Source organism: Enoplosus armatus, chromosome 7 (genome assembly GCF_043641665.1).
Source record: "Enoplosus armatus isolate fEnoArm2 chromosome 7, fEnoArm2.hap1, whole genome shotgun sequence".
NCBI lineage: Eukaryota > Metazoa > Chordata > Actinopteri > Centrarchiformes > Enoplosidae > Enoplosus > Enoplosus armatus.
In genome coordinates, this window is record NC_092186.1 from 813896 (window position 1) to 836282 (window position 22387).

The 22387-nt window shown below is 43.5% G+C and overlaps 2 protein-coding genes across 2 annotated transcripts; both read right to left on the reverse strand.

Annotated features, from left to right (window-relative positions):
* Positions 1–2398: 2398 nt before the first annotated feature.
* Positions 2399–14346, reverse strand: slc1a8a (solute carrier family 1 member 8a). The gene is made up of 11 exons (XM_070908238.1): positions 14095–14346; positions 11492–11571; positions 10713–10928; positions 7696–7738; positions 7402–7609; positions 7123–7222; positions 4651–4884; positions 4376–4570; positions 4083–4217; positions 3479–3581; positions 2399–2569 (listed from the first exon to the last, which is right to left on the reverse strand). Exons 1-11 carry the CDS (start codon positions 14344–14346, stop codon positions 2399–2401), a joined length of 1737 nt encoding a protein of 578 aa, XP_070764339.1.
* Positions 14347–17505: 3159 nt separating this feature from the next.
* On the reverse strand, positions 17506–20982 carry LOC139288174 (zinc transporter ZIP3-like). The gene is made up of 3 exons (XM_070909440.1): positions 20954–20982; positions 18691–18951; positions 17506–18419 (listed from the first exon to the last, which is right to left on the reverse strand). Exons 2-3 carry the CDS (start codon positions 18895–18897, stop codon positions 17673–17675), a joined length of 954 nt encoding a protein of 317 aa, XP_070765541.1. The 5' UTR covers positions 18898–18951; positions 20954–20982; the 3' UTR covers positions 17506–17672.
* Positions 20983–22387: the final 1405 nt, after the last annotated feature.

A 22387-nucleotide genomic window follows, 5' to 3' on the forward strand; every position in this document is an offset into this window, starting at 1 on the left:
GTGCGCCCTCACGCTCGCTTTATTGGATTAATGACTACAGCGCTCTGTGAGAGTGTGCAGCAGTAGTGATAATGTCCTTTTCTGTGTCCAAGTGATCCCTCTGCAGTTTATGGAGTCTTTGCAACCTAGCATACATCAAAGGATATTCTGGTTTATTATGAGTTATATTTCTCCCTTATTACTATTAGCATTGATAACACTGTACTCTGAGTTCTGGGAACACGGTGACGATATTAAAACGCTGGACGGGTCAAGAAATCAGAGTCAGAGCTCCAGCACATAACCCCCCCCCGAAAACCACAAACCGTGGTTTTACTTTCTGTTTGTACACAGATTAAACTAATGAGCTAAGGACAGAGCTACAAATCAGTGAGCTGCTTGAATTTAGGACAGAGCTAGGCTAGTCATTTTCCCCTGCTTCTACATCAGTATTTATGCTAAGCTAGGCTAAACATGTCCTGCATCTTGTCGGTGTTAGTAACACGTCAGTATCACTGCATGGAAGAAAGATTGAAGTATATTAACAGTGTTTATTTTCAAATACAAATTAACATAAAGTCCAAAGACACATGCATATTTCATATAAAAAACAACAAATGAAGTATGTACACGATGCAGTTTGATGAGAAATGTGCTTTGGTGATAGTTGAAAATGCTGCAGTTTGTCGGGCTGACGGTGTGCGTTGGCAGATGAACGTTGAGGTTTGTGGATTAAAACGACAGAAGTTCAAACTGTCAAATTAAGGCAGATCTACATTTTCATGTTCAACTCTAACTTGAAACAACAAAACTACTTAAACACAGAGAGAAGTTCAAGGGGCACTTTACCGAAAAGATAAAAATATTGGATTTACTATAAGTGACCTGAAAGGACTGAATCTTCAATGTTTCATGTTTTAGCCACTTAACTACAAATCATGTAAAGTTAACGTTACACTGGTTTATCCTGACCATCCTCCCAATCATACCTTCAGTTTCTTACCTAGGAACCCACTGGTTTCAGTTAAACAATAAATAAAAATCTGTGACAGTCAACATTTAGTTACCTCCAGTGTTTCGTCAGACTCAGTCAGTCATTATCAGTAATGACTCCAACGACTTGAGGTAATGTACACAACTTAACTGGCTAAAATACAGCAAAAATCACCAGTGTCTTCCTATAATTATTAAAACCTTCGCCAGTTTTAGGGGTTTAATGAACACACTGCAGGGTCTTTTTGGAGGTTCATGATCCTCATCCTCAATCGGAGAAGAGCAGCAACAATTATGTTAGCTTGCAAAGTTGGCTGAGTCTACTACTAGAGACAAAGAACTCTGGTAAAAGTAATACATTCCCATAAAGTTAGTGTAGTCCTTATTAACCCATTGCAGTCTGTCGGTATTCTTTCTGAATTTCACTGTTGGTTGCCGACTTTGTAGCTCCAGGACATCATTGCCCAGCAGCTGTCAATTGGCTTGTTTCGTCTGACAGTCTAAAACCTTAAGATATTCAATTTCCTGTCATATGTGACAAATAAAACAGCCATGACACTGACACCCAAACAATCTGTTCACATCAGCTGCAGCTGACATTGGTAAGATTCCCATAATCCCTACAGCACTTTGTTTACTTCGCATGATTCAAGTCAAAACAACAAGAGAAGAAAATAATGCACGTGGACTTCAAATGAAGCCAGTCAGAACGCATGCCAGCATGCTGTCACATACAAACAACAAAGAACAAGAAGGTTGAAGAGCACTTGAGTACATTCAGCCGCCGGATTGGACGGATTACCCTTTAACCCTTCAACCAGTCTGAGCACAGGCGGCAGTGAGCACCGGCCAATCAAATACACAGTTCAGTCAAAGGTTTGTTGAGAACATAAGACAGAGATGTGGCTCAGAACAAACCGCAGCACGAAGGAGTTCGTCGCATTCTCTAAGACGTCGACTCTTCAAGATCCAAAAGGTTTGGGATCCAAGCGTATCAGCTTTGTTTTGGTCAACTGCCATGAATTTTAAATTTCATGTAATCTTGTCTCTATTGTATAACAATTCGGATTTGGCGGATTTGCTCTGGCTTTGGTAAAGATGAGGAGCAGGTAAAAGCTCTGTTAAATGATCCAGGTACTGATCCACCTCTGCACCTAAATAAACAGGGTCAGGACCACTTGTTCAGGGTACAGTCGCACATATGTGCCCTTGATGCGATTGTTCTCTCTGACATCAGTGAGCAGGAGAACAAAGCTTCAAAAGAAGCTCACGTCCACTTTTGGCCCAATAAACCACAGTTCCTGTCACCTAAAGCAAACCTTACAACGAAGTCCGTCTCTTCCTAACTCCTCTTCAGATGGCACGGTGAGATTTGACCGGACTCTCCCGGATTTAGTGGTCTTTAGAGGCGAAAAGCTCCGTCCGATCACACCTGACAGATGTTGTAGTAGACGGTGTGTGCGTGCCTCTCGCCCGCTGAGTCACCCATCGTCTCGAACATGCAGTCTTTGTGCGTGTGGATCTCTGTCATTGGCACGTCTATGCTGTGGGAGTTGTTGTGAGTGTGAGGAGTCTGCGTACCGTATGACGGTACAGTCTGGGGACCAAACACAAAGACACACATTAGCTTCCCACAGTGACACGGTCAAGATACAACATGTTAATCTGTGAGCTTTGCAGCTGTTGGTGTTTTTAACTTTGGCCAGGACCAGGCTAGCTGTTTCCCCCTGCTTCCAGTCTTTATGCTATGCTAGGCTACCCACATTCTAACTCCAGCTACATACAGTATTTGCTATAGTGTCACTCTTGTAACAATAGCAAAAGCACTAGCTCGTGGGCTAATACACAGCCGCAGTCGGATCAACCCAATACAGTCACAAAAACAACTGCTGGCTGTGTTGGGGAGTGATTCAGTGAGTCAGTTAATTGACTGTGGAAATGAATTCTGTTAAATTAATAGGCGTTTCTCAAAAGGTTATTAACTGACTTTTCTGCCCGGCAACAGAGGGCAGAGGGGGTGGAGCTTGACAAAGACTCAATAGGATTCAAGATAAGAGTCTCTAATCTGTTGTGGTTGTTTGTCCAACCTGAGCAAAATCGGCTGTAATCTAATCTAACCCAAGAGGCATGAATGAGGCAACAGCTCACAGGTGTAATGGAGAGGTTATAAGTTATATAGACTGATGTTTGGCTTCAGATACGACATTTTCTCCACAACAAGAAACAAGAACAAAACGTTTCTCTTTTTTAGTCAATTTATTTGTATATTTTTTCATTTTAAGTTACTTTCCTCTATGGAAGCCAATTTCTGAAGGGAAATAATTGAAAAGTTAGCAATGACAAAAATAACAGTCATAATTATGAGAACTTTTATTCTAAATCCAAATTAAAAGGTGGTAAATCAAAAAATTTACTTTAAAATTATGAGACAAAAAAGTTTGAAATACCACTGACAAGTCAAAACACACTTGTCAAAACAAGTGAAACTTACAGATGGTGTTTTTACCTTTCCTGCTCCACTGAGGGGGAAATCTTTCCGACAGAGGTGGGCGATAATTCCCGCCGCCAGAGCATCGCCCAGAACGTTGATCATGGTCCGAAACCTGTCGCTGCAGAGACAGAGGGGACGAGGACACAAAGAATCTCTGAGCAGGAAGTATTTTATACTCTACTCACATCCTCTATTAACCTCCTAAGACCCAAGCTCTATCTTAATTTCTCTTTGCTATTTGGGCTTATTAGGACCTGATAAGTATAAAAACTAAGCATCATCTGTTGACATGATGTGGTTCTGCATACGGGGACAATTTTGAATTTCCATATAAGCAGAATTAAGTATTATGGTATAAATGTGATGTCCACGCATGTGGATGCCAGGTCTTAGGAGGTTAAATATTTCCATTTCATGCTTCTATACAGCTGTAGTTGCTTGTTACTTTGCAGATTCAAACATTAGGTACAAAACATATGATTACCTGATAATATGATTAGACCACCCAGCTGTATATAAAACAGCAGCTCCATCTTGACACATTGCAACATTAACATGCTGATTGCTAATCCAATAATACAATAAGAGTCCTCTCTGCATAGTGAGTGCTGTTACTTACAGGATCCAGTCGATGGCCACGATGAGTGTGATGTCATCTGGCGGCAGGCCCACTGACGTCAGTACGATCACCATGGTAACCAGACCGGCCTGAGGAATCCCCGCTGCACCGATGCTGGCAGCTGTAGCTGTGATGCTGTCGGACAAACACGCGAGGACGACAGAAGAAAAGGTATAATTGACCCGTGAGATTGTTCCTGTTCTTGCTGCCCTTCGAAATCTCTACATGTTTCAAAACCTCATGAATTGTTTAAGAGACAGTTTGAGACAGTTTGCACGTCTGTGTTGGTTTACCTGATGGTGACCAACTGGCCGAAGTCCAGCTCATAGTCATTAACCTGAGCGATAAAGATGGCCGCCACGGCCTCGTACAGCGCTGTGCCGTCCATGTTGATGGTGGCACCCACAGGGAGGACGAAGCGGGCAATCTGTCGGTCAACGTGGCAGTTTTCCAACAAACACTTCATGGTAATGGGCAGTGTGGCAGAGCTGAGAAGAGATGGCATTCATAAAAACCTGAACACATCCACTGAACAGCAGGTTACACCAGGACTGTCCTGGACTCTGACCTGGAGGAGGTAGCCAGGGCGATCACCATGGCCTGCAGCAGCCCACGGATGTAGGAGAAGGGGTTCTTGCCGGTGAGGATGAAGTAGAAGAGAGGGAGGAGGATGAGTCCGTGGACGAAGAGGCCGGCGAGCACGGTGATGCCGTACCAGCCCAGCTTCTTCCCCAGCGTGCTTGGGTCCTGCATGTCCAGGATCTTCCCCGCCACCAGGAAGATGATCCCGAATGGAAAGTACCTGAGAAGACAAAACAAACACCATCCTGATGACTTAAGAGTTTTGCCTGTTAGTGGAGCTAAACATGTAGAGTTTGTCCTGAAGGTGGCGCTAGAAGAAAGATCATGGAGTCATTAAAATATAAAGAGTTCTTCCTCTGGGGAGCAGGAATATGTTCTGTAAATTTGGCAGGGTTGAATACTGGGATTTCAGATTGAAATGTGTCCTAAAATCTACACTGATTACCCAGAAATCTTGGATTTCTAGCATGAGTACGCTTGTGTGTGTGTGCAAAAGTCTGACTTTAAAATGCCGTCATTACAGATACAATATATCTGAATCAACTTTGCAGCTGTTTCTTCCAATTACTCTTCAGTACAGCTCATGTACGACAAAATTTAACAAGTGGCCTAATCAGTCCTGATAATCTTGAGTTGGCTGCAGCCGCTGTTCAAAGCACGTCTCCTCTTCCTGATGTCAGTGTTACTGGGTGGAGTTTTATCATCACTAAATTAAAACAGGTTGCAGCTCACAAACTAGTTCTGACGTAGAGATTAGTTGTTACTAAATATTTACAGGTGTGACTGTCGTGTAGCTAACTGAACTAGCTCCCAAAGCTAACATTAGCATGCTAATATCTGAGCCATTCAAAGTGAATGAGGTAATATGGAGGATGGTCAACATATCTGACCTGAAACTTAACGAAATGTCCATGAACAATGCTTGTGAAGTAGTGTGAAATAGTCAGTACTGTTAATGAGTTGATATTACTAGGTTTGGTTTGAGTGTCAGACTCTTTCGTATGGCTGCTGTTTGTAATCTGCTCATGTGCTGCAGCAGGAGGACACGATGATGTCACAGCCAGCATGTGTTCACCACCTGATCACCTGGCAGGTCATCAGGTCAGATCCAGGATCACTCAGCCCGGGGTGAGTAAGACCCTTATGACACGAATACTAACTAATACACCATGTTGTAATTTAATATTACCTAAACATGGAGATACATGCTGCCAGAGTATCCAGGAGTTCATGTGGGTCACATTCAAACAAAACCTTTGCTGGTTCAGTGAAGTTCATAAATACCACAAAGTTTTGTATTTACTGCAACAAAAAGATGGTGTTTATTTTTATTATTAAGAAAATAAATCATCCTGTGAAATCAGGATCAATTAATACACACAAAGACCAGATCCATCCCTGGAGTTTGTGACATGTATGCTTTATGTTTTGCTCTAACGGTTCTTATTTATGGGGTGCTTTCACAACTGTAGTTTGGTTCATTTGGTATTTGTCTTTTTTAATAGTATAAACTGCTTCTGGACCTCGAATATCATAAATAGTGAGAAAAAGATGCATCTTGTACTGTAGCATTACAGGAGGGCTGTTACTGTCCGTTCACCACGTTTCACACAGTTTTTAATACAGTTTACAGAGAGCAGATCATGCTAATCATGCTGTGATCTACTCACGTAGTCCTGTGGTTTAGTTGTTTTGCTTTCACACCACAATCAAATCGACCAGAGTTCACTTGGAAACTTGTTGTTTCAGCCCAAACAAACGAAACAGGAGAACAGAGCAGAGTTCCTCTGAACCGAGCCAAACGAGTCAGAGGTGAAAACAGCGTTCTCACACAGAAAAAGATTCAAGGAAACCTCTCATTGGTTAGATGTGTCTGGGGTGAGAAAGTAAGTCCTGAAGAAGCTAGTCCAGGTCAGACCTCCATTCATTCTCCTGTGGGCTGCTAGCAACCGTTTCACCCCAGCATGCAACCTGGCTGCTGGAGTTGTTTGGGTCAGATTGAGGTCGGATCACATTCCCACCACAAGTAAACGGAGACCACTTCCTCTAAAGGGTCTCTGTGCGGTTGTTTTGCACCCGAGTGCGACCGCTGTGTTCAGATCTGCTCAAACGAATCGCATCGCAGAGAGAAAACCGCCCGGAGAAGGAATCAACCGCAATAAACAACAAGGTTTGACTTCTTACAACGACGCTGGACACACAGCTGTAAATAAAGGGGACCAGCAGTCTGTCTAGACTAGTCAGAGTAGTCATATCACAGGTGTTATTCATAACATTAACACAGTCTGATCCATTCAAGAGTCCCAGTAAACCAGTGAGACCAGCATGAACAAGAACAGGACCCTGAAACTGAATTCACACGTCCTGCTGTCACTTATTAAAAGGGCCTATTAGGTGGACCAGTGTTTTCTCACTATAAGTACTGTGTGTACTGTGTGTACTGTGTGTACATTCTCACCAGACGGCAGCGTTGATGATCTTCATGACACACTCGTTGATACACTGACAGACGTTGACCAGCGGAGCTCCTCGCTCTCCCATCCTGCCCAGCAACAGGCCTACAACAACACAGTTACTATTATTACAACAATAATAAGACAATCTGGTGTGGCTAGTTCAGGCCCAAAACACAAGGGATTATGGGTAGAAGAATGAGAAGCTGTCAGGACTGATGCCTATAATCAGCTACAGACTACAGAAACGTTTATGACCGGAGGTTTCTGGAGACCGTCCTCACCCATAGTGGCGGAGAAGATGACGATGCCGAGGACGTTCATCTGTTGGCTGCTGCCGGGACTCGTCTTGTACATGATCTCCGGGGGCGGGGTCAGCTCCAGGTACACCGTCCGACCTTGAGGGTTGATCTCATCGGGGAAGACGTAGACGAAGTTCGGCTGGACGGTTCTGGTCGGGGCTTTGAGGATGGGAATCAGGTCCGTTTTGTACTGAAGAAACACAGTCGGGTTTGTTACAGGAAGTGATAAACTTTATGTGTTCTGAATGAGTCCTGGACTCCCGGCTGCCCTCTCACCTGCTGAAACGTGGCCTCGATCAGATTAGAGGGAACCATGTTCCTGTGGAGGGAACAAGAGACACATGATTGTTCACAAAGCAGATCAGCTGTGATTTCAAAACAAATACTTGAACCTGAGTTTATAAGCAGAATAATCAGAACACATAAAGCAACTTGTTACCATCCAACACATCAAGCAAACGAATGAGTCCTGCAGCAGCTGCAGCTCTCATCGTACTGTGACCACATCAAAACACGGGACCAGGGACCCTGAACCCTGAACCCTGAACCCTGAATAATTGGGTCCGCTGTTCCCCCCGAGACTTTTTCATCTTATAATCCTCTGTGTCGTCCGAGAGGAGTCCCCGTCGGACATTTGTAAATGTCCATGGTGTTTTTTGGGCATGGTTTGGTGGGTTTGGTCTGGGTCTTATCTACAGGTACTATTATTATTAATAATAATAATAATAATAATCACAGAGGCTGTTCCAGACACAATTACACTCAAACAGATGAAAGTTTGCTGCCACAGTGAAGAAGTAGTTGTATAAATAAAATGACAGTAAATATTGTACACTGATCTGAGACACACGGATATCAGTGGTATAAAGTACATTTACTGAAGTACTGTATTTAAGTACAAGTAATTAGAGGTATTACTTGAGTATTTTTGTTTCATGCTACTTCCTGCTTCTACTTCACTACATTTATCTGACAGCTTTCATTTCTAGTGAGCATCGTTTTACATTGAAGCCTCAGTCCGTCAATAAATCAGAAGGTTTCATTTAAAGTGAGCAGTTTGAGGCTCGCAGAGGTCAGACGGCAGGAAGGTAAACACAGACCTTTGAGATCACCTGACCTGCAGCACAGGTCAGAGGTCAACAGGATGATGATGCGTTGGACCTGCCAACGTGCAGCAGCAGAGATCATTGCATCGCACCGCCGCTGACTCAGTTAATCTGTCACTCATCCCTGCAGGATTACTAAAAATATACTAATCAGCCCGGCCTGTAATTGGATTGATGTGTGTGAGAGAGTGTGTGTGTGTGTGTGTGTGTGTGTGTGTGTGTGTGTGTGTGTGTGTGTGTGTGTGTGTTGTTCAGCTGACTGACGGCCTGTTGGACACTGGGTTTCTACAAACTGATCATTATTTTCATTAATAATAAATGATGAACATCCATCGTGACTTCAGCCGAAATCAGTAATGATGAAATCACGTCATGACAGGAAGTGAAGTGAGGTCGTCATCTCTGAGACCCCCACCAGAAGTTAGAACCCTGACGATGCTTTAAACACTTTATTCTAAAAGCTAATGTTTATGTTAAACCAGCTGGAGCAGGTGGAGGTGGAGCCCTTTATAATCGGCTGGTACCATGCATTTAGTACTGCAGCTCCGCGGGGCTCCTGACCGCAGAGACCAGGACCACTTCATCAGGTTTTGTGATGATGCAGCCAAACTCAGTTTACTGACAACAGATTCAGACATGAAGGCAGAGACAGAAGAGGCTGTGCAGGATGTGAGGACGGCACGTCTGCTGGTGAGATGGAGGGTGTGTATGTTCTGGTGTTCATAGATCTGTGTGTGATACTGTGAACTGTTACGTCAGCTGACACATTTCTCCAAAGGGACACAAGAAAGACTAATCTGATCGAATCGAATCGTCTCGACGGATCAATTCTTCCTGGAAAGACAGTTGACAGAGAAATGGCACTATTGTTTACTAACACTTAAGTGTCACATTATTAATATATATATATATATATATATATATATATATATATATATATATATCATTTATTTAACTTAAGAAGAACCTGCTGTTCAGCTGCGATGAAGATCAAAGTTTTATTTAATTTATTTCATTTAACTTTCGGCCATTATCTTAATTATCAATGAATCTGCCGATTGGTTTCTCAATGAATTCATTGTTTTATCTATTTAATTAAACTAGATGTTGGAATATCATTTATTTATTTGGATAAAAAAGTCTTCAAATATCTTTGTCCAAAGAGACTCAGTTTACTGAGATATAAAACATCCAGAGGATGATTGACAGTTTGTGGCTGATAATCGACTGAAATGATCAGCAACTAGTCGACAAACTCGACTGCCGTGCAGCAAACAGCAGCGTCACAGACAGACACTCGTGTCAAGTTCATTCTTCTTCTTCTTCTCTCCATAATCCTCATTTCTGTCACAGCGTTCATGTGTGATTTATCTGACTTGGCTCTAAATAACATGATGTGAACGCAGCATCCAAACACTAACGTCATCACGTCTCCCCGTCCTGCCACCTGCAGATCCTGAGCAGATCCTGAGCAGATCCTGAGCAGCCACTCGAGCGTCTCCCAGAGCAGAAACGCTTTGATTTTATGAAATGTGTTAATCACCACGAGTCTGTTACAGTCTACTTCTTAGTGAAGCGTGACCTCCACAGTCTGTCGTGACTGATCCCGGTGTCGCTGTGAGCTCTCTGGATGGAAGTCACTGAATTTGTTGTCCAACACAGTTTCACAGTAAAAGCTTGGAGGCCGTCTGCTGTCTTCAACCTTGACTGGAAGTCAACACATAGTGTGCGTCATCTTATTCAGGAAAGATGGATTATCTCTATTCTTGCTTACTTGCAGGTGAAACAATGCCAGCAGTAGAGACAGAAGGATGCTGATTGGCTGTTAGTCACGCCGCTGCTAACAATCTGCAGGCCGCATCATGAATCTGTGCTTTCACCTGTTTAAAGAAGTTTCTCCTCATTTTTCATCTTTTTGTTCCCACAAGCAGAAGATCAGAGAGCGACGACACGAGAGCTGCCGCTGTTTCAGCAGGCGTCCGAGTGTTGATGGTTTTTATGATCAGAATATGTCACAGGAGGGCAGCATATTATCAAAATGACAGTAGAATCAATCAATCAATCAATCAACCATCCGATACACTGAGACAGAGACACTGAGGCTGTCCTGGTCCCAGAGAGTCCCGGCTTTGATTTCTTATTGGCCTCTACACATCCACCTTTAAGCTGACCTCTGACCCCTCTCACCTGATTAGGTCGAGCAGGGCGTCGGCCGAGGTCATGACGGGCCCCCCTCCCAGCCGGTTGCTCTCCATCTCCGTCCCCACGCCGGGTTTGATGATGATGACGAGCATGATGCCGACCACCACGGCGATGAAGGTGGTCCACAGGTAGTAGGTGACGGTCAGGACGCCCATCCGGCAGCACGCCTTCGACTCCATCGACGACAGACCCGACATCAAACTGCACAAGGGACAGACAGAGAGGACAGAGAAGACAGACAGACAGACAGACAGAGAGGACAGAGAAGACAGACAGAGAGGACAGACAGAGGGGACAGAGATGACAGAGAGGACAGACAGAGGACAGAGAAGACAGACAAACAGAGAGGACAGACAGACAGACAGAGAGGACAGACAGACAGAGAGGACGGACAGACAGAGAGGACAGACAGAGAGGACAGAGAAGACGGTCAGACAGAGGACAGACAGACAGAGAGGACGGACAGACAGAGAGGACAGACAGAGAGGACAGAGAAGACAGAGAGGACGGACAGACAGAGAGGACGTACAGAGAGGACGGTCAGAGAGGACAGACAGAGAGGACAGAGAAGACGGAGAGGACGGACAGACAGAGAGGACGTACAGAGAGGACGGTCAGACAAACAGACAGAAATTGTCAAAAAGAAATTGACAGTGAAGTTGACTAAACACTGATTGATAGATTGTCTCTCCTCAGCGGGCTGATTTTCAGACAGACTTTGGACACTGTGGTGTCTCCAGGTGTGTGACGTGGCATCGACCTACCTGGACGTGATTAGAGGAAGAATGAGCATCTTCAACATCCTCATCAGCAGCTCTCCAGGAAAAGAGAAGTAGATCTTTGCCTGCGGTGATAAATGAGAGAGACATTTTAGAAATTACACCTCACGTCATCATTTCAAAATAAAAGCTTTAGTTATTAGTAAAATGTACATTTATTTAAGCAGCGTCCAACACAGTGAAGTTACACGCTGGATCAATCCAGCAGCTGTGTTGTATTGTACTACTAATATAATAATACTGTAGTATTATGACTCATTCAACTGTCCACAAAAACAAAGCTGGAAGTGAAGTTATAGGTTGTTGTTGCAGGTCGCGTCTGAAGGAGCTCCAAAGAGACTTACATATATATATACATACATATGTATTATTGTAGTATTGCATTATTTACACATTTAAACACTCCATCCTCTCCCTTTAAAACACTGTGCAGCTGTGTTTACTGTGACTGTTATTCAACAAAATATCGACTTGGCGATAAAACTTTGGCTTATGGTTCTTTAAGTAGGCTATATTTTCATGCTAATACTTTTACGTAAGTCAAATTTGAATGCAGGACTTTTACTTGTATTACTACACTGTGGTATTACTACTTTTACTTGAGTAAAAGATCTGAGTTCTTCTGTCACCACTGAAATACAATAAGATCCTTTACTGAAATCAATTGTTCAAATATGGAAACTAAAGAAAACGTCGTCCTTCTTCTTCTTCGTCTTCACTGTGAGCAGAACGCGTGACGGCTAAACCTGCGACGCTGGAGGACCTTTTAACGCCGGGCAGAAAAGACTGGTTTCTAACTTCAGTCGGCCTCAGATGGATCAATTCTTCCTGGAACGACAGTTCACAGAGGACCTGCTCTATTTTTAACCAACAGTTACAATGACTGTTATATTACGTATTATCTATTTAAAAGGCTTGAAAATGATTTAACAGTCTGCTGTGATGAAGATAGTAAAATTCTGAATGCAGGACTTTGACTTGTAACTGAGTATTTTAAGAGTGTGGTATTACTACATGTACTCAAGTTATTATCAAAGATCTGAGTACTTTTTAATGAGACAGAAACGCAGCGATCATTAACTGATGGATCATTTCAGATCTAACTCAGTTCGTTGTTCAGTTATTTGATGTAAACGTTATCTTTCAACATAAAATCTAAACACTGTCTCAAAGCCTTCATGTAAATCCTTCAATGGTTTGTTTCCTGTTGGTCTAAACGTGGTCAAATGTAAACATGCTGAGGCTTAAATGTGCACCATGTTCAAGGCGCCTTAGAGGACACGAGCTCTGCATCTTTATTTCCTGCCGTGTTTTATCATTTAACTGGTTTCAGTTTCAGCTGAGAAGACAAGAAGAAGAAAGTGAGAGGCTGACAGCCATTCATTGAATGGAGGGATTAATGTTGGTGGATTTGGACGGCTGAAGTCTCCGTCTGTGGCTGTTAATGCTCCCTGACACTGTTTCCCAGAAGAGAGAATCGACGGCTCAATTCAAAGGAAAGTACCAACATGAGGAGACTTAAGGGTAAATTTAGAGCGTTTTCTTGTAATCCAACACTTTTCACACTGAAACTCTTTGAGTGTGTGAATCTTTGAGCTCTAACAAACATGTTGAACACATTTCTTTCCTCATAAAACATTTGGAAGAAAAGATTTTTTGAATATTTTAAACCTGCATTGTTAACGTCCGTGTTTGCTAGCTAGCCGTCTTCTTCTTCCTTGTGTTTGTTAGCACATCGCTGCGTTTCTTTTCTTGTTATTTCTTGTTATCGCCACCACCTGTCTGTTAGCGGAGGAGCATGAAACTGTTCGCGTCCTCGTCCACAATACAAACTGTGACCCACAACTAGAAACATTGCTACTAGCATAGCACTACTAGTGGCCAAAACCTCCACAGGCAACCGTGAAGGAAAGTGGGGGCTGAATTTTAAGGAAAATATTGACATGGGAGCTTGACAGGAAATTTAAAACTGCAATAGCTTCTTTATTGACCACTTGGGGGCAACAGAACACGCTGTAAACACATCATCTGACATATTATCACGGAGAAATAGCATTCACGAAAAGAAGTAACGTCTGTTGGAATCGGTGCTAGAAAGCTAAGTTAACTAGCAAGCTAAGTTAACTAGCCTCTGTTTTCAGAGTTTAAGCTAGTTAGCCTCCCACATTAGCCTTCACCTGAATTCAACCTGAGCATCACGGTGGGTCGAATAAAGTGTTGAATATCGTAAAGAGACAGATTGAATCCTTTGTCTAAAATATATGAACAATAGCTGCAGTTGTTATGTTCTTCTACAAAAAGTCCAGAGAATTCAAATGTCAGTTGAACGTGAGAGCTGGGCGGGACATGTATAAGTGTCTTCATGGGAACATTTTGAGTCCTGTTGGGGAGTTTATACCAAAGTATCAATGGGAGGTTAAAGGAAACTATAGACACTGGAGCTGAAATGTTAAATTCAGAGGTCCATATCAAGGGAGGACACTAACGGGACAGAATCAACACGGAGCAGAGCCCCCGAGTCTGGATGTTAAAGCTAAAACACAGAATAACAGTAGCTGAATCCTTGTGTCCTGACAGGTGAGTCGTACCTGTGTGGACAGGTGAGTTCCTCTCAGCATGAAGCCCAGCGTGCAGCCGGTGAGCACGGCGATGACCGACAGCGTCAGCAGCCCGTTCGTCTTACAGAAATCCCTCACAGTCCTAATACAGTCCTTCTTCACCGTCACTTTGACGAAAGTCTTCACTCGGTCCCCCATCGTCCTCCCTGCGTCTCCTGGAACATACGAACTGTGCTCGGAGCGCGCCTCCTCCTCGCCGCTCGGTAACAGAAGCTCCTCCATGCCTCCCAAGTCTTCCTCTCTGTCTCTTTGCGGTTGGCAGGGTGACAAACCTGAGAGCGCCAAGGCGAGCTAACCTTTTCCACTGAAGGATTAAATCATCACGGTGTGATCAGGGCCAACGGCAGCCCTGCAGGCCGGCTGCAGGCAGGCAGGCAGACTTACAGGCACTAAGAGGCTTAAAGAGGTGGAACAACACCTCACACGCCTTTGTTGTGGTATCTGGTCCTGCTGCTGGACCAGATCCTGTTGTTGTTTCTGAATACTCCTTTTGGCTGAACTGTCAGGGTCAAGAAGTCAACAGAGAGGTCAGAGGATGCTGCAGGTTTACACAGAGCCGTTTGTGAATGTGTACAAAAGATCTTTAAAAACCACCACAGGTGGAAGAAGTCCTCAGATCTGTTACTTAAAGCTACAGTAGGCAAGATTATTGAATTTGGATTTAGTCTTTTAAAAAAACTGGACCAGGTCTGAATCAAACGACCAATCAGGGTTAGCTAGCACGTAGCCAATCACATCGACTCTCTACAAACACGGCTTCTATGGAAGGTTCCACCTTCTGGTTTGGACTCAGAACACAGAACCCCTGATTACCCTGACTGGCTGTTTGATTCAGACCTGGTCCAGTTTTTTAAAAGACTACATACAAAAGGGACGGATGCTCACAGACACACATTTTTAACTACAGACTGTCAGACTGACAGACTACAGACTGTCAGGCTAACCACAGACTGTCAGACTACAGACCGTCAGGCTGACCACAGACTGTCAGACTACAGACTAACTACAGACTGTCAGACTAGACTGTCAGACTACAGACTGTCATATTACGGACTGTCAGACTGACCAGACTGTCAGAGTACAGACTGTCAGGCTGACCACAGACTGTCAGACTACAGACTGTCAGACTAGACTGTCAGTCTACAGACTGACTACAGACTTTCAGACTACAGACTAGACTGTCAGACTACAGACTTGTCAGACTACAGACTGTCAGACTACAGTAGTCCAGTGATTCCGGAGTCTGGCATCAAACTACTAATTTTAAAAAGGTGCCAACAGATCTGAGTGGACTGAGTTGATGTTCAGGTTCAGACTGATCAGAAAATCCTTCTCACATTTAGTTAAATCGCTGAGTTCCAGCTCTATAATCTGTAGACGGAGCTCTTATTGATCACATTACAGCCGACCTAAACTCAGGGACCGATTCAGTGGTCCAGATCGTGATGTTCGGGTTTGTCAGTTGTCTTTAAGTGTGTCAATAAACAATCAAACTCTGGTGGATCAGCACTAATCCAATCAGGGCTGTTAGAGGCTGGCGTCATGTCGGGATCAGGTCTGATGGGTCAGGATGCGACGCAATGGTGAACCTGCAGGTCCAACACAAACTCACACAAAGACCAGACCTGCAGCCAGACAGGCATGAACTGACTTTCCTGCATGTTGTTTCCCTCAAACTGACGAGTTAACTCCCCAAATGACTCAGCAGACTGAAAGGAGTTCATCTCCAACTTAAAGCTCCTCTGAGGAGGTTTTCAACAACTCTGATTTTGGTATTTTAGTGACTCCTGGTGGTCGTATCAAATAAAGACAACGGATAGAACAGTCAGCCCGTGGTGAAATCAGTGGTTTTTAAATTCAGCAGTGCAAGAAAGAAAGAAAGAAGGTACTGATGTTTAGCTGGTAAAGGTCCAAACTACTAGTGTTGTGACGGCTCGCCCTGCTATCGCTCCAGTCACTGACTCCAGGACTGAGGATCTCTCGGAGGTTAATCTGCAGCACGGCACCTGGACCACATGTATATTATTGTTACCTGTGATTCAATAAAGTGTCTGCGTCGACTCGTCTTTGGTCAAAATCTTTCAGGATGAACGACGATGAGCAGCAGCCTGAAGGAGAAACATGAAACACACCAGGGTAAGATGAACTTACACGTGACCAAAGTTTGAGAAACTGAACAAAAAGACTGCAGCCAGAACATTAAGTTTGACATTAAAATGGGAATTTGTCATTTGAACATTAAAACTTCTTAAATAATGAACAGCAGTTAAAGAGGTTTAAGTAAACAGCAGGTTAATGATGAATATTAATATCTAATGTTTAACAGAGATCACAGTGTGGAAACACTGAGGAGAACAACGCAGAACCAGATAACATCAGTACAAATGCAGAAACACAGCTGGGAGGGCTCCCAACACACCGACCTCATGTATCTGCAACCACATGACCATGGTGTCAAGTTTGCCTTTTATATTATATTACCTGATAATAATAATAATAATAATAATAATAATAATGAAGCCATCCTTAAATAAGTTTGATAATTATCGGTTTAATGTCAACTAACAAATAACAAATATGAGACAACGATGACATGGCACGAACCATCATAAACACAAAACAGTGAAAATGTCCTAAAAATAAAGATGTGATGGACTGAAGTATCCCGACTGTCTTTAAAGGCTCCGGTGTTTTTACAGTTTTAAGTGGCTCCATGTGGAGCAGGTTCATTAAAGAGTGATGCAATGCCTTAATATATATTCTACTTCGCAGCTGTGGAAAGTGACAAAGTACAATTACTCACATACTGTACTTTTATGAGATACTTGAGTATTTCTATTTTATTCTACTCCAATACATCTCAGAGGCAAATATTGTACTTTTCACTCCACTACATTTATTTGACAGCTATAGTTACTTTGCAGATTAAGATTGTAATACAAAATATTAACAAATAAATTAGATACTATTACAGATTAAACTACCCAGCAGTATATAAAGTCATCAAAAGGAGCTTCACCAGCTGCAGCATTAAAGTGATGAACACATGAATGCATCGATAATTATAATCAATAGTATAATATATATTCTTCTGTATACAGAGTACTTACAGAGTACTTTTACTCTCGTCCTCTGTTTTGTTAGCAGCTTGTGACCTGACACACCGTCCTGCCAGACTTGCAGGCTACTCCCACCATCGACAGGTGGTGGCGCTAACGTGCCAAGGAAAGTAGGAATGCGCCAACAAAGGCAGACAAGAAGAAGACTGCAAGTAAACATGGATGTAAACAATTTAGTTTCAAATTTCTTCCAAAAATCAGCTTTAAAGGTTCTACGAAGACAAAATACATTGGGGGGGGGGGGGGGGGGGGGTCTTCTCAATAACTAACTTGAATTTCTTAAATTTGTTCCCTTCAGAGGACAATAAATAGTTTGTGTTCATCCAGCTGCTCCAGATGTTTCTGCCTCTCACAGCTGGAGCTGAGCCTTTATGGAGTTATGAGTTTTCCTTTGGTATTGCTGTGCTGTGTCCGTGCACTTCCTGTCTGTCACCACTTGATGAAGACGAGCGCCGCGAGCGCCGCGTAGCCGAGGATGAGGAAGAGCACTTTGAGCAGGCGGTCCTGTTTGTCGTCCAGCTCTCGGGACAGAATCTCAAAGAAGGTGACGAACAGGAAGGTGCCAGCGGCGAGTCCCTGCAGCACCACCGACACCACCGCGCCCGCCAGCGTCTGAGCCGACTCGATGCCCATTCCCACCACCATCCCCAGCGGGATCATCAGGCTGACCGTGACGCCCAGCTTGGCGGCGTCCTTCATGCCGAGCGACGCCTTGGCCACGCTCACCCCGAGCGCCACGGCGGCCAGCGTCTCGTGCACTGCCACGCCCAGGAAGAGGCCGCCCAGCTTTCCTCCGTCCTCCTGCAGGCCGAGCGCCAGGCCCTCAAACACCGAGTGAGCCGACAGAGCCAGGACCAGGCTGGCCAGCCGCAGAGGCCCCGCCCCCGCCAGCTCGGCGGGGCTGAAGTGTGCGTGCTGGTGTCCGTGGGAATGCCGACCGCCGCCGCCCGGCGAGCCCCGTGCCGAGGAGATGAAGGGCGTGTCGTACTCGGAGTCGCTGCCGGCCTCGGAGCCGCCGGCGTTGAAGGTCTCCAGGTCGATGAAGGACGGTTTCTCCTTCCTGAAGGTGAGGACGGCCTGCTCCACGAACACGGTGAGGAAGAAGCCGAGCATCATCATCGTCTCAGCCAGAGGATAGTCGCTGTCGATCTTCAGCTGCTTGAACACGTCGGCCACCTGAGGAGAGTCGAAATACTGAAGATCAGCTCACATACAAACTCATCCAGCTGACGACATTTTACTGATTCTGGATCTGGTTTCAAATCGGAACCCTTCTGATAAATAAGGAGCGATTCTACAGCCAACGTGACGTCGTGTTGAAAGACTTCCTGTGATCAGACGTGTTTGTAATGTTCAAGATGTGAGGACAAAGTGAATTTTTCAGCTGTGTTTAATAGCTGCAGTTGTAACCTGTGTGTGTGTGTGTGTGTGTGTGTGTGTGTGTCACCTTGTCTCTGACGGCGGGCAGCAGAGCGTTGAAGCATGTTGCCAGGAAAACGCCTCCTCCGAACGAGTTGCAGAGAGACAGAGCCCTCCTGTATCTGTGGGCCTTGTCGTAGTCGACCAGCAGGAGGCGCACTGGGACCAGTACACCGGCCAGCATGAGGCCGAACAATCCCAGCAGGCCGAGCAGCTTGGCCACCAGGATCTCCATCCTGAAGCTCTGCTCAGCAAACCTCCACTCTGCTGCTGCTGGCCTCTACTGGTTCTACTGGGACACACAGACACTGTGAGCAGAATGTGCAGATTAAACCAGAATAAACCAGTCCACCCAGATTCTTCTCTCTGAGAGGACCACACTGAGTGACAGACGTCTGGCACATAAAAACCTCCACTGACAGAGAAAACTACTGTCTAGTGGTTGAAAGTCATGAAGTACATTTATTCCTGTGTGGTACTTAAACACAATTTTGAGGTACTTGTACTTTATCTATGAATACACTAATCATTGCAGCTCTCCCTCATCCACCTCAACAATATTATAAATAAAGCTACTCACTGTAGTACAGTAACAGGAAAACCAGTGGTGCAAAGTAACTAAGTACTTTTACTCAAGTACTGAACTGAAGCACAATTTTGGGGTACTTGTACTTTGCTGAGTATTTTCATGTCCCGCTACTTTCTACTTTTCATCCACTACACGTCAGGGGGAAATATTGCACTTTTTACAGCACAACATTTACTTAACAGATTTTACACACACACACACATACATATATATATACACACATATATATGTGTGTGTAAAATCCGAATGTCCCGGACGATTACTCGACTACGCTGATGTGATGGTCTCAGCCGCGCTGACTGCTGCTGCACCACAGAGCTGCCAGTACCTTCCTGCCTGCATCCTCCTTCTTCTTTAGCAGTTAGCACTAAACTTGACATTGATGCTTTTCTATCTTTTCATTTCTATTTGGGAAAAAGGAATTCAATATATCAAAAAAAATCTGACATACATATGATCCACTGTCACAGATTAAACTATCCAACAATATGTAACAGCAGCTGATGAACGTATCTCAGCCAAGTCTCTGCATCACAAATTCACATGTTGTAGTAAAGACCTGTAGCTGAAGAGCTTAATAAAGCTTAACAAAGTTTGAGCACAAATGATACCAAAGTGAGGCTTTTGTGAACATCAAGTCCAGATTTAAAACAGAAAACTATGTTATATATATATATATACGTGTGACTTACTTGGATTATATGTATGTAAAAGTCCAACTAGCGTTAGTTACAAAGTGTTTTCTAAGTTCATTGACCTTCATCCTGTGGTCCATTTCCTTTGAGGAAAAATACATTTTGTTATGTCATACATTTTCATCACCAAATAAAGTTAAAGAACCACAGCATGAACATAAACAGATATTACTAACACATTTCTTTCTTCAAAGTGCTCATTTTCTAACAATGTGGAAGAATTCCTTCATTAAGTATTCTTTAACGTTTAAATGTCCCTTTATAATAATAATCATCTCAAAGACAAACAGTTGGTCAACTGTTTTCAGTTGAACTTCAAATTTGACAAAACACCCAAAACCGGCCTCGTTCAGGAAAAGCACTCTTAGAAACCCTGCAACGGTTTTGCAACTTTCCGGTTACGTCACACGTGTCATCTGGTCACCGGTGGCAGCACGCATCCTCCCGCTTTGTTTGATACGTCACAAACGTAACGTAAAATACCGTTAAACTACAGCAGCGCCGAGATAAACCGATAAACCGGTTGTTTGTTGGTCTGTTTTGTCCGTTTTTAACTGTTATGTCAATGTCGTCACTGCAGCGGACCAACGACGTCAAGTCACCAACATTTCCCGCTTCCCGTGAGGAACTTCAAAATAAAACAATAGATACTGCGCTTCAAGACTAAGAATATTATTTTTAGTGTCCTTCTGTGAGCTGCCGCTTCCTCTTTACGATAAATGTATTTAACAGATATGACTTAACTTCTTCAGTTATTCTGGTAAATGTTATGTGTTTACGACAAAATCGCCAACTTTCCGCTCTTGTCCTGGCTAACAGCGGTTAGCTTGACGGAGTTGCTAACATTAGCTAGCTGTCGCTAGTCGCTAAAGATGCTAGCTAACACACAAACACTCCGGTTATAACGAAAGCAGCTGTTCACATCTGTGTGATGCAGTGAAAGCAGCGGCCTCAGCTCAACATGAGCATATTAAAGCCCCAAAACACGAGCTAGTGACGGTGTTTACCTGCCGACCTCCGTCTCCTCTCCAGCAGGTGTAAGGAAACACTTCCTCGTAGACGTCACGCAGCCCCTGGGCGCTGAGTGGAGGATCTGCTCATGACGCAAGAGACACGCGCTCTTATGATGGAAACACTGTGCTTCTAGATGCTCACGAGCGTTAGACTGCATGTGGAGTTTTATTCCCAACACAGTGTGAAATACACGCAGAGGAAGTGACTCCAGTCATGATCTGAGAAACGTGTCATTTCAGATATAAAAATGATTTATTATTATTTTTATTCTTATTTTACCTTTTATATTCTACATATTTGTTGTCAAAACAATAGCACCTTCAGACCACGGCAAATTCCTTTTAATGTATGTTACTTGGCAATAAACAGTTTCTGATTCTGATTTGAGCTGTAGAACTATTTTGTATCTGTATTTCCTGAATATTGAATATTAGCAGAAGGAAAACTGTTGTTTCTGTCACAGACTTCAGAGAAGAGACAGAAACAAACAAGAAATGTACGTTTTTCTGTTTGTACATAATCAAGTCAGTAATAAATCATCTGTATCATTAAACACTATTTTCATGTCAATTATCAATACGTTTAAGCATTTATAGACATTCACAAGTAAACTTCAGCCCTCACAGACACAAAGACTCAGTCCAACTGAACATCAGGTGCAGCAGGTTTAACCTTCACCTCACATACAGCCACGCGTCTATGTGAACATGTTCCCTTCACATTTATGTGAATACTTTTTAGACCCCAGAGGTCAACTTGTCCAGCAATTCACACAAAACAGATCAAGCAAAGAGAAAAAATAAAGACCATTTAGTTTTGTTGACGACTAATGAGCCTCTGCTTAGATAGAAAATAAGGAAAAACTAAATTCTCAAAATGTAAGAATCTTACAGACATGAAACGTATGACGAAGAGAAGTTTGAAGTCTGGGCTTTGGGGGTGGAATGTAACCAAGTACATCTACTCAAGTACTTACAGTAAAACATGAGGTACTTGTACTTTACTTGAGTCTTTTTCTTTTCATGCCACTTTCTACTACTACTCCACATCTCGGAGGTAAATATTGTATTTTTACTACACTACATTTATCTGACTGTCGTTTGTTATTTTTCCCGTAAAACCATTTCCTGGTTCCAGCTGTTCAGATGCAGATGTGCTGCTTTCCCTCTGAATGCTGTTAATAACTGTAACGTCTTGTTAATAATGTGGAGCTTTGTGAAGGCGTCACTTTGGGCTCTGGGTCATTGTGACCAAACAATCGATCCATTAATGGAGGAAATAATCAGCTGATTCATCCACAGTGAGCTAATAATCATTAGCTGATAGTTCAGAATGAGCTCCACCTCAACTCCAACAGCAACATCCTGCTTCACATTAATGAGGAGGAATAATCCTCTAATGACAGAATCTATAACAGGAGGACAGAC

What these genes read in the sequence shown, in the direction of transcription:
- slc1a8a (XM_070908238.1), bottom strand. Translation starts at nt 14,346, where the DNA reads ATGGAGGAGCTTCTGTTACCGAGCGGCGAGGAGGAGGCGCGCTCCGAG. An exon ending in GCCCTGCTCGACCTAATCAG is followed by an intron (nt 7,739 to 10,712) that starts GTGAGAGGGGTC and finishes TTCCCTCCACAG; the next exon opens with GAACATGGTTCCCTCTAATC. An exon ending in TCGAGGCCACGTTTCAGCAG is followed by an intron (nt 7,610 to 7,695) that starts GTGAGAGGGCAG and finishes GTGTTTCTTCAG; the next exon opens with TACAAAACGGACCTGATTCC.
- LOC139288174 (XM_070909440.1), bottom strand. Translation starts at nt 18,897, where the DNA reads ATGGAGATCCTGGTGGCCAAGCTGCTCGGCCTGCTGGGATTGTTCGGC. An exon ending in TGCCCGCCGTCAGAGACAAG is followed by an intron (nt 18,420 to 18,690) that starts GTGACACACACA and finishes GACTCTCCTCAG; the next exon opens with GTGGCCGACGTGTTCAAGCA.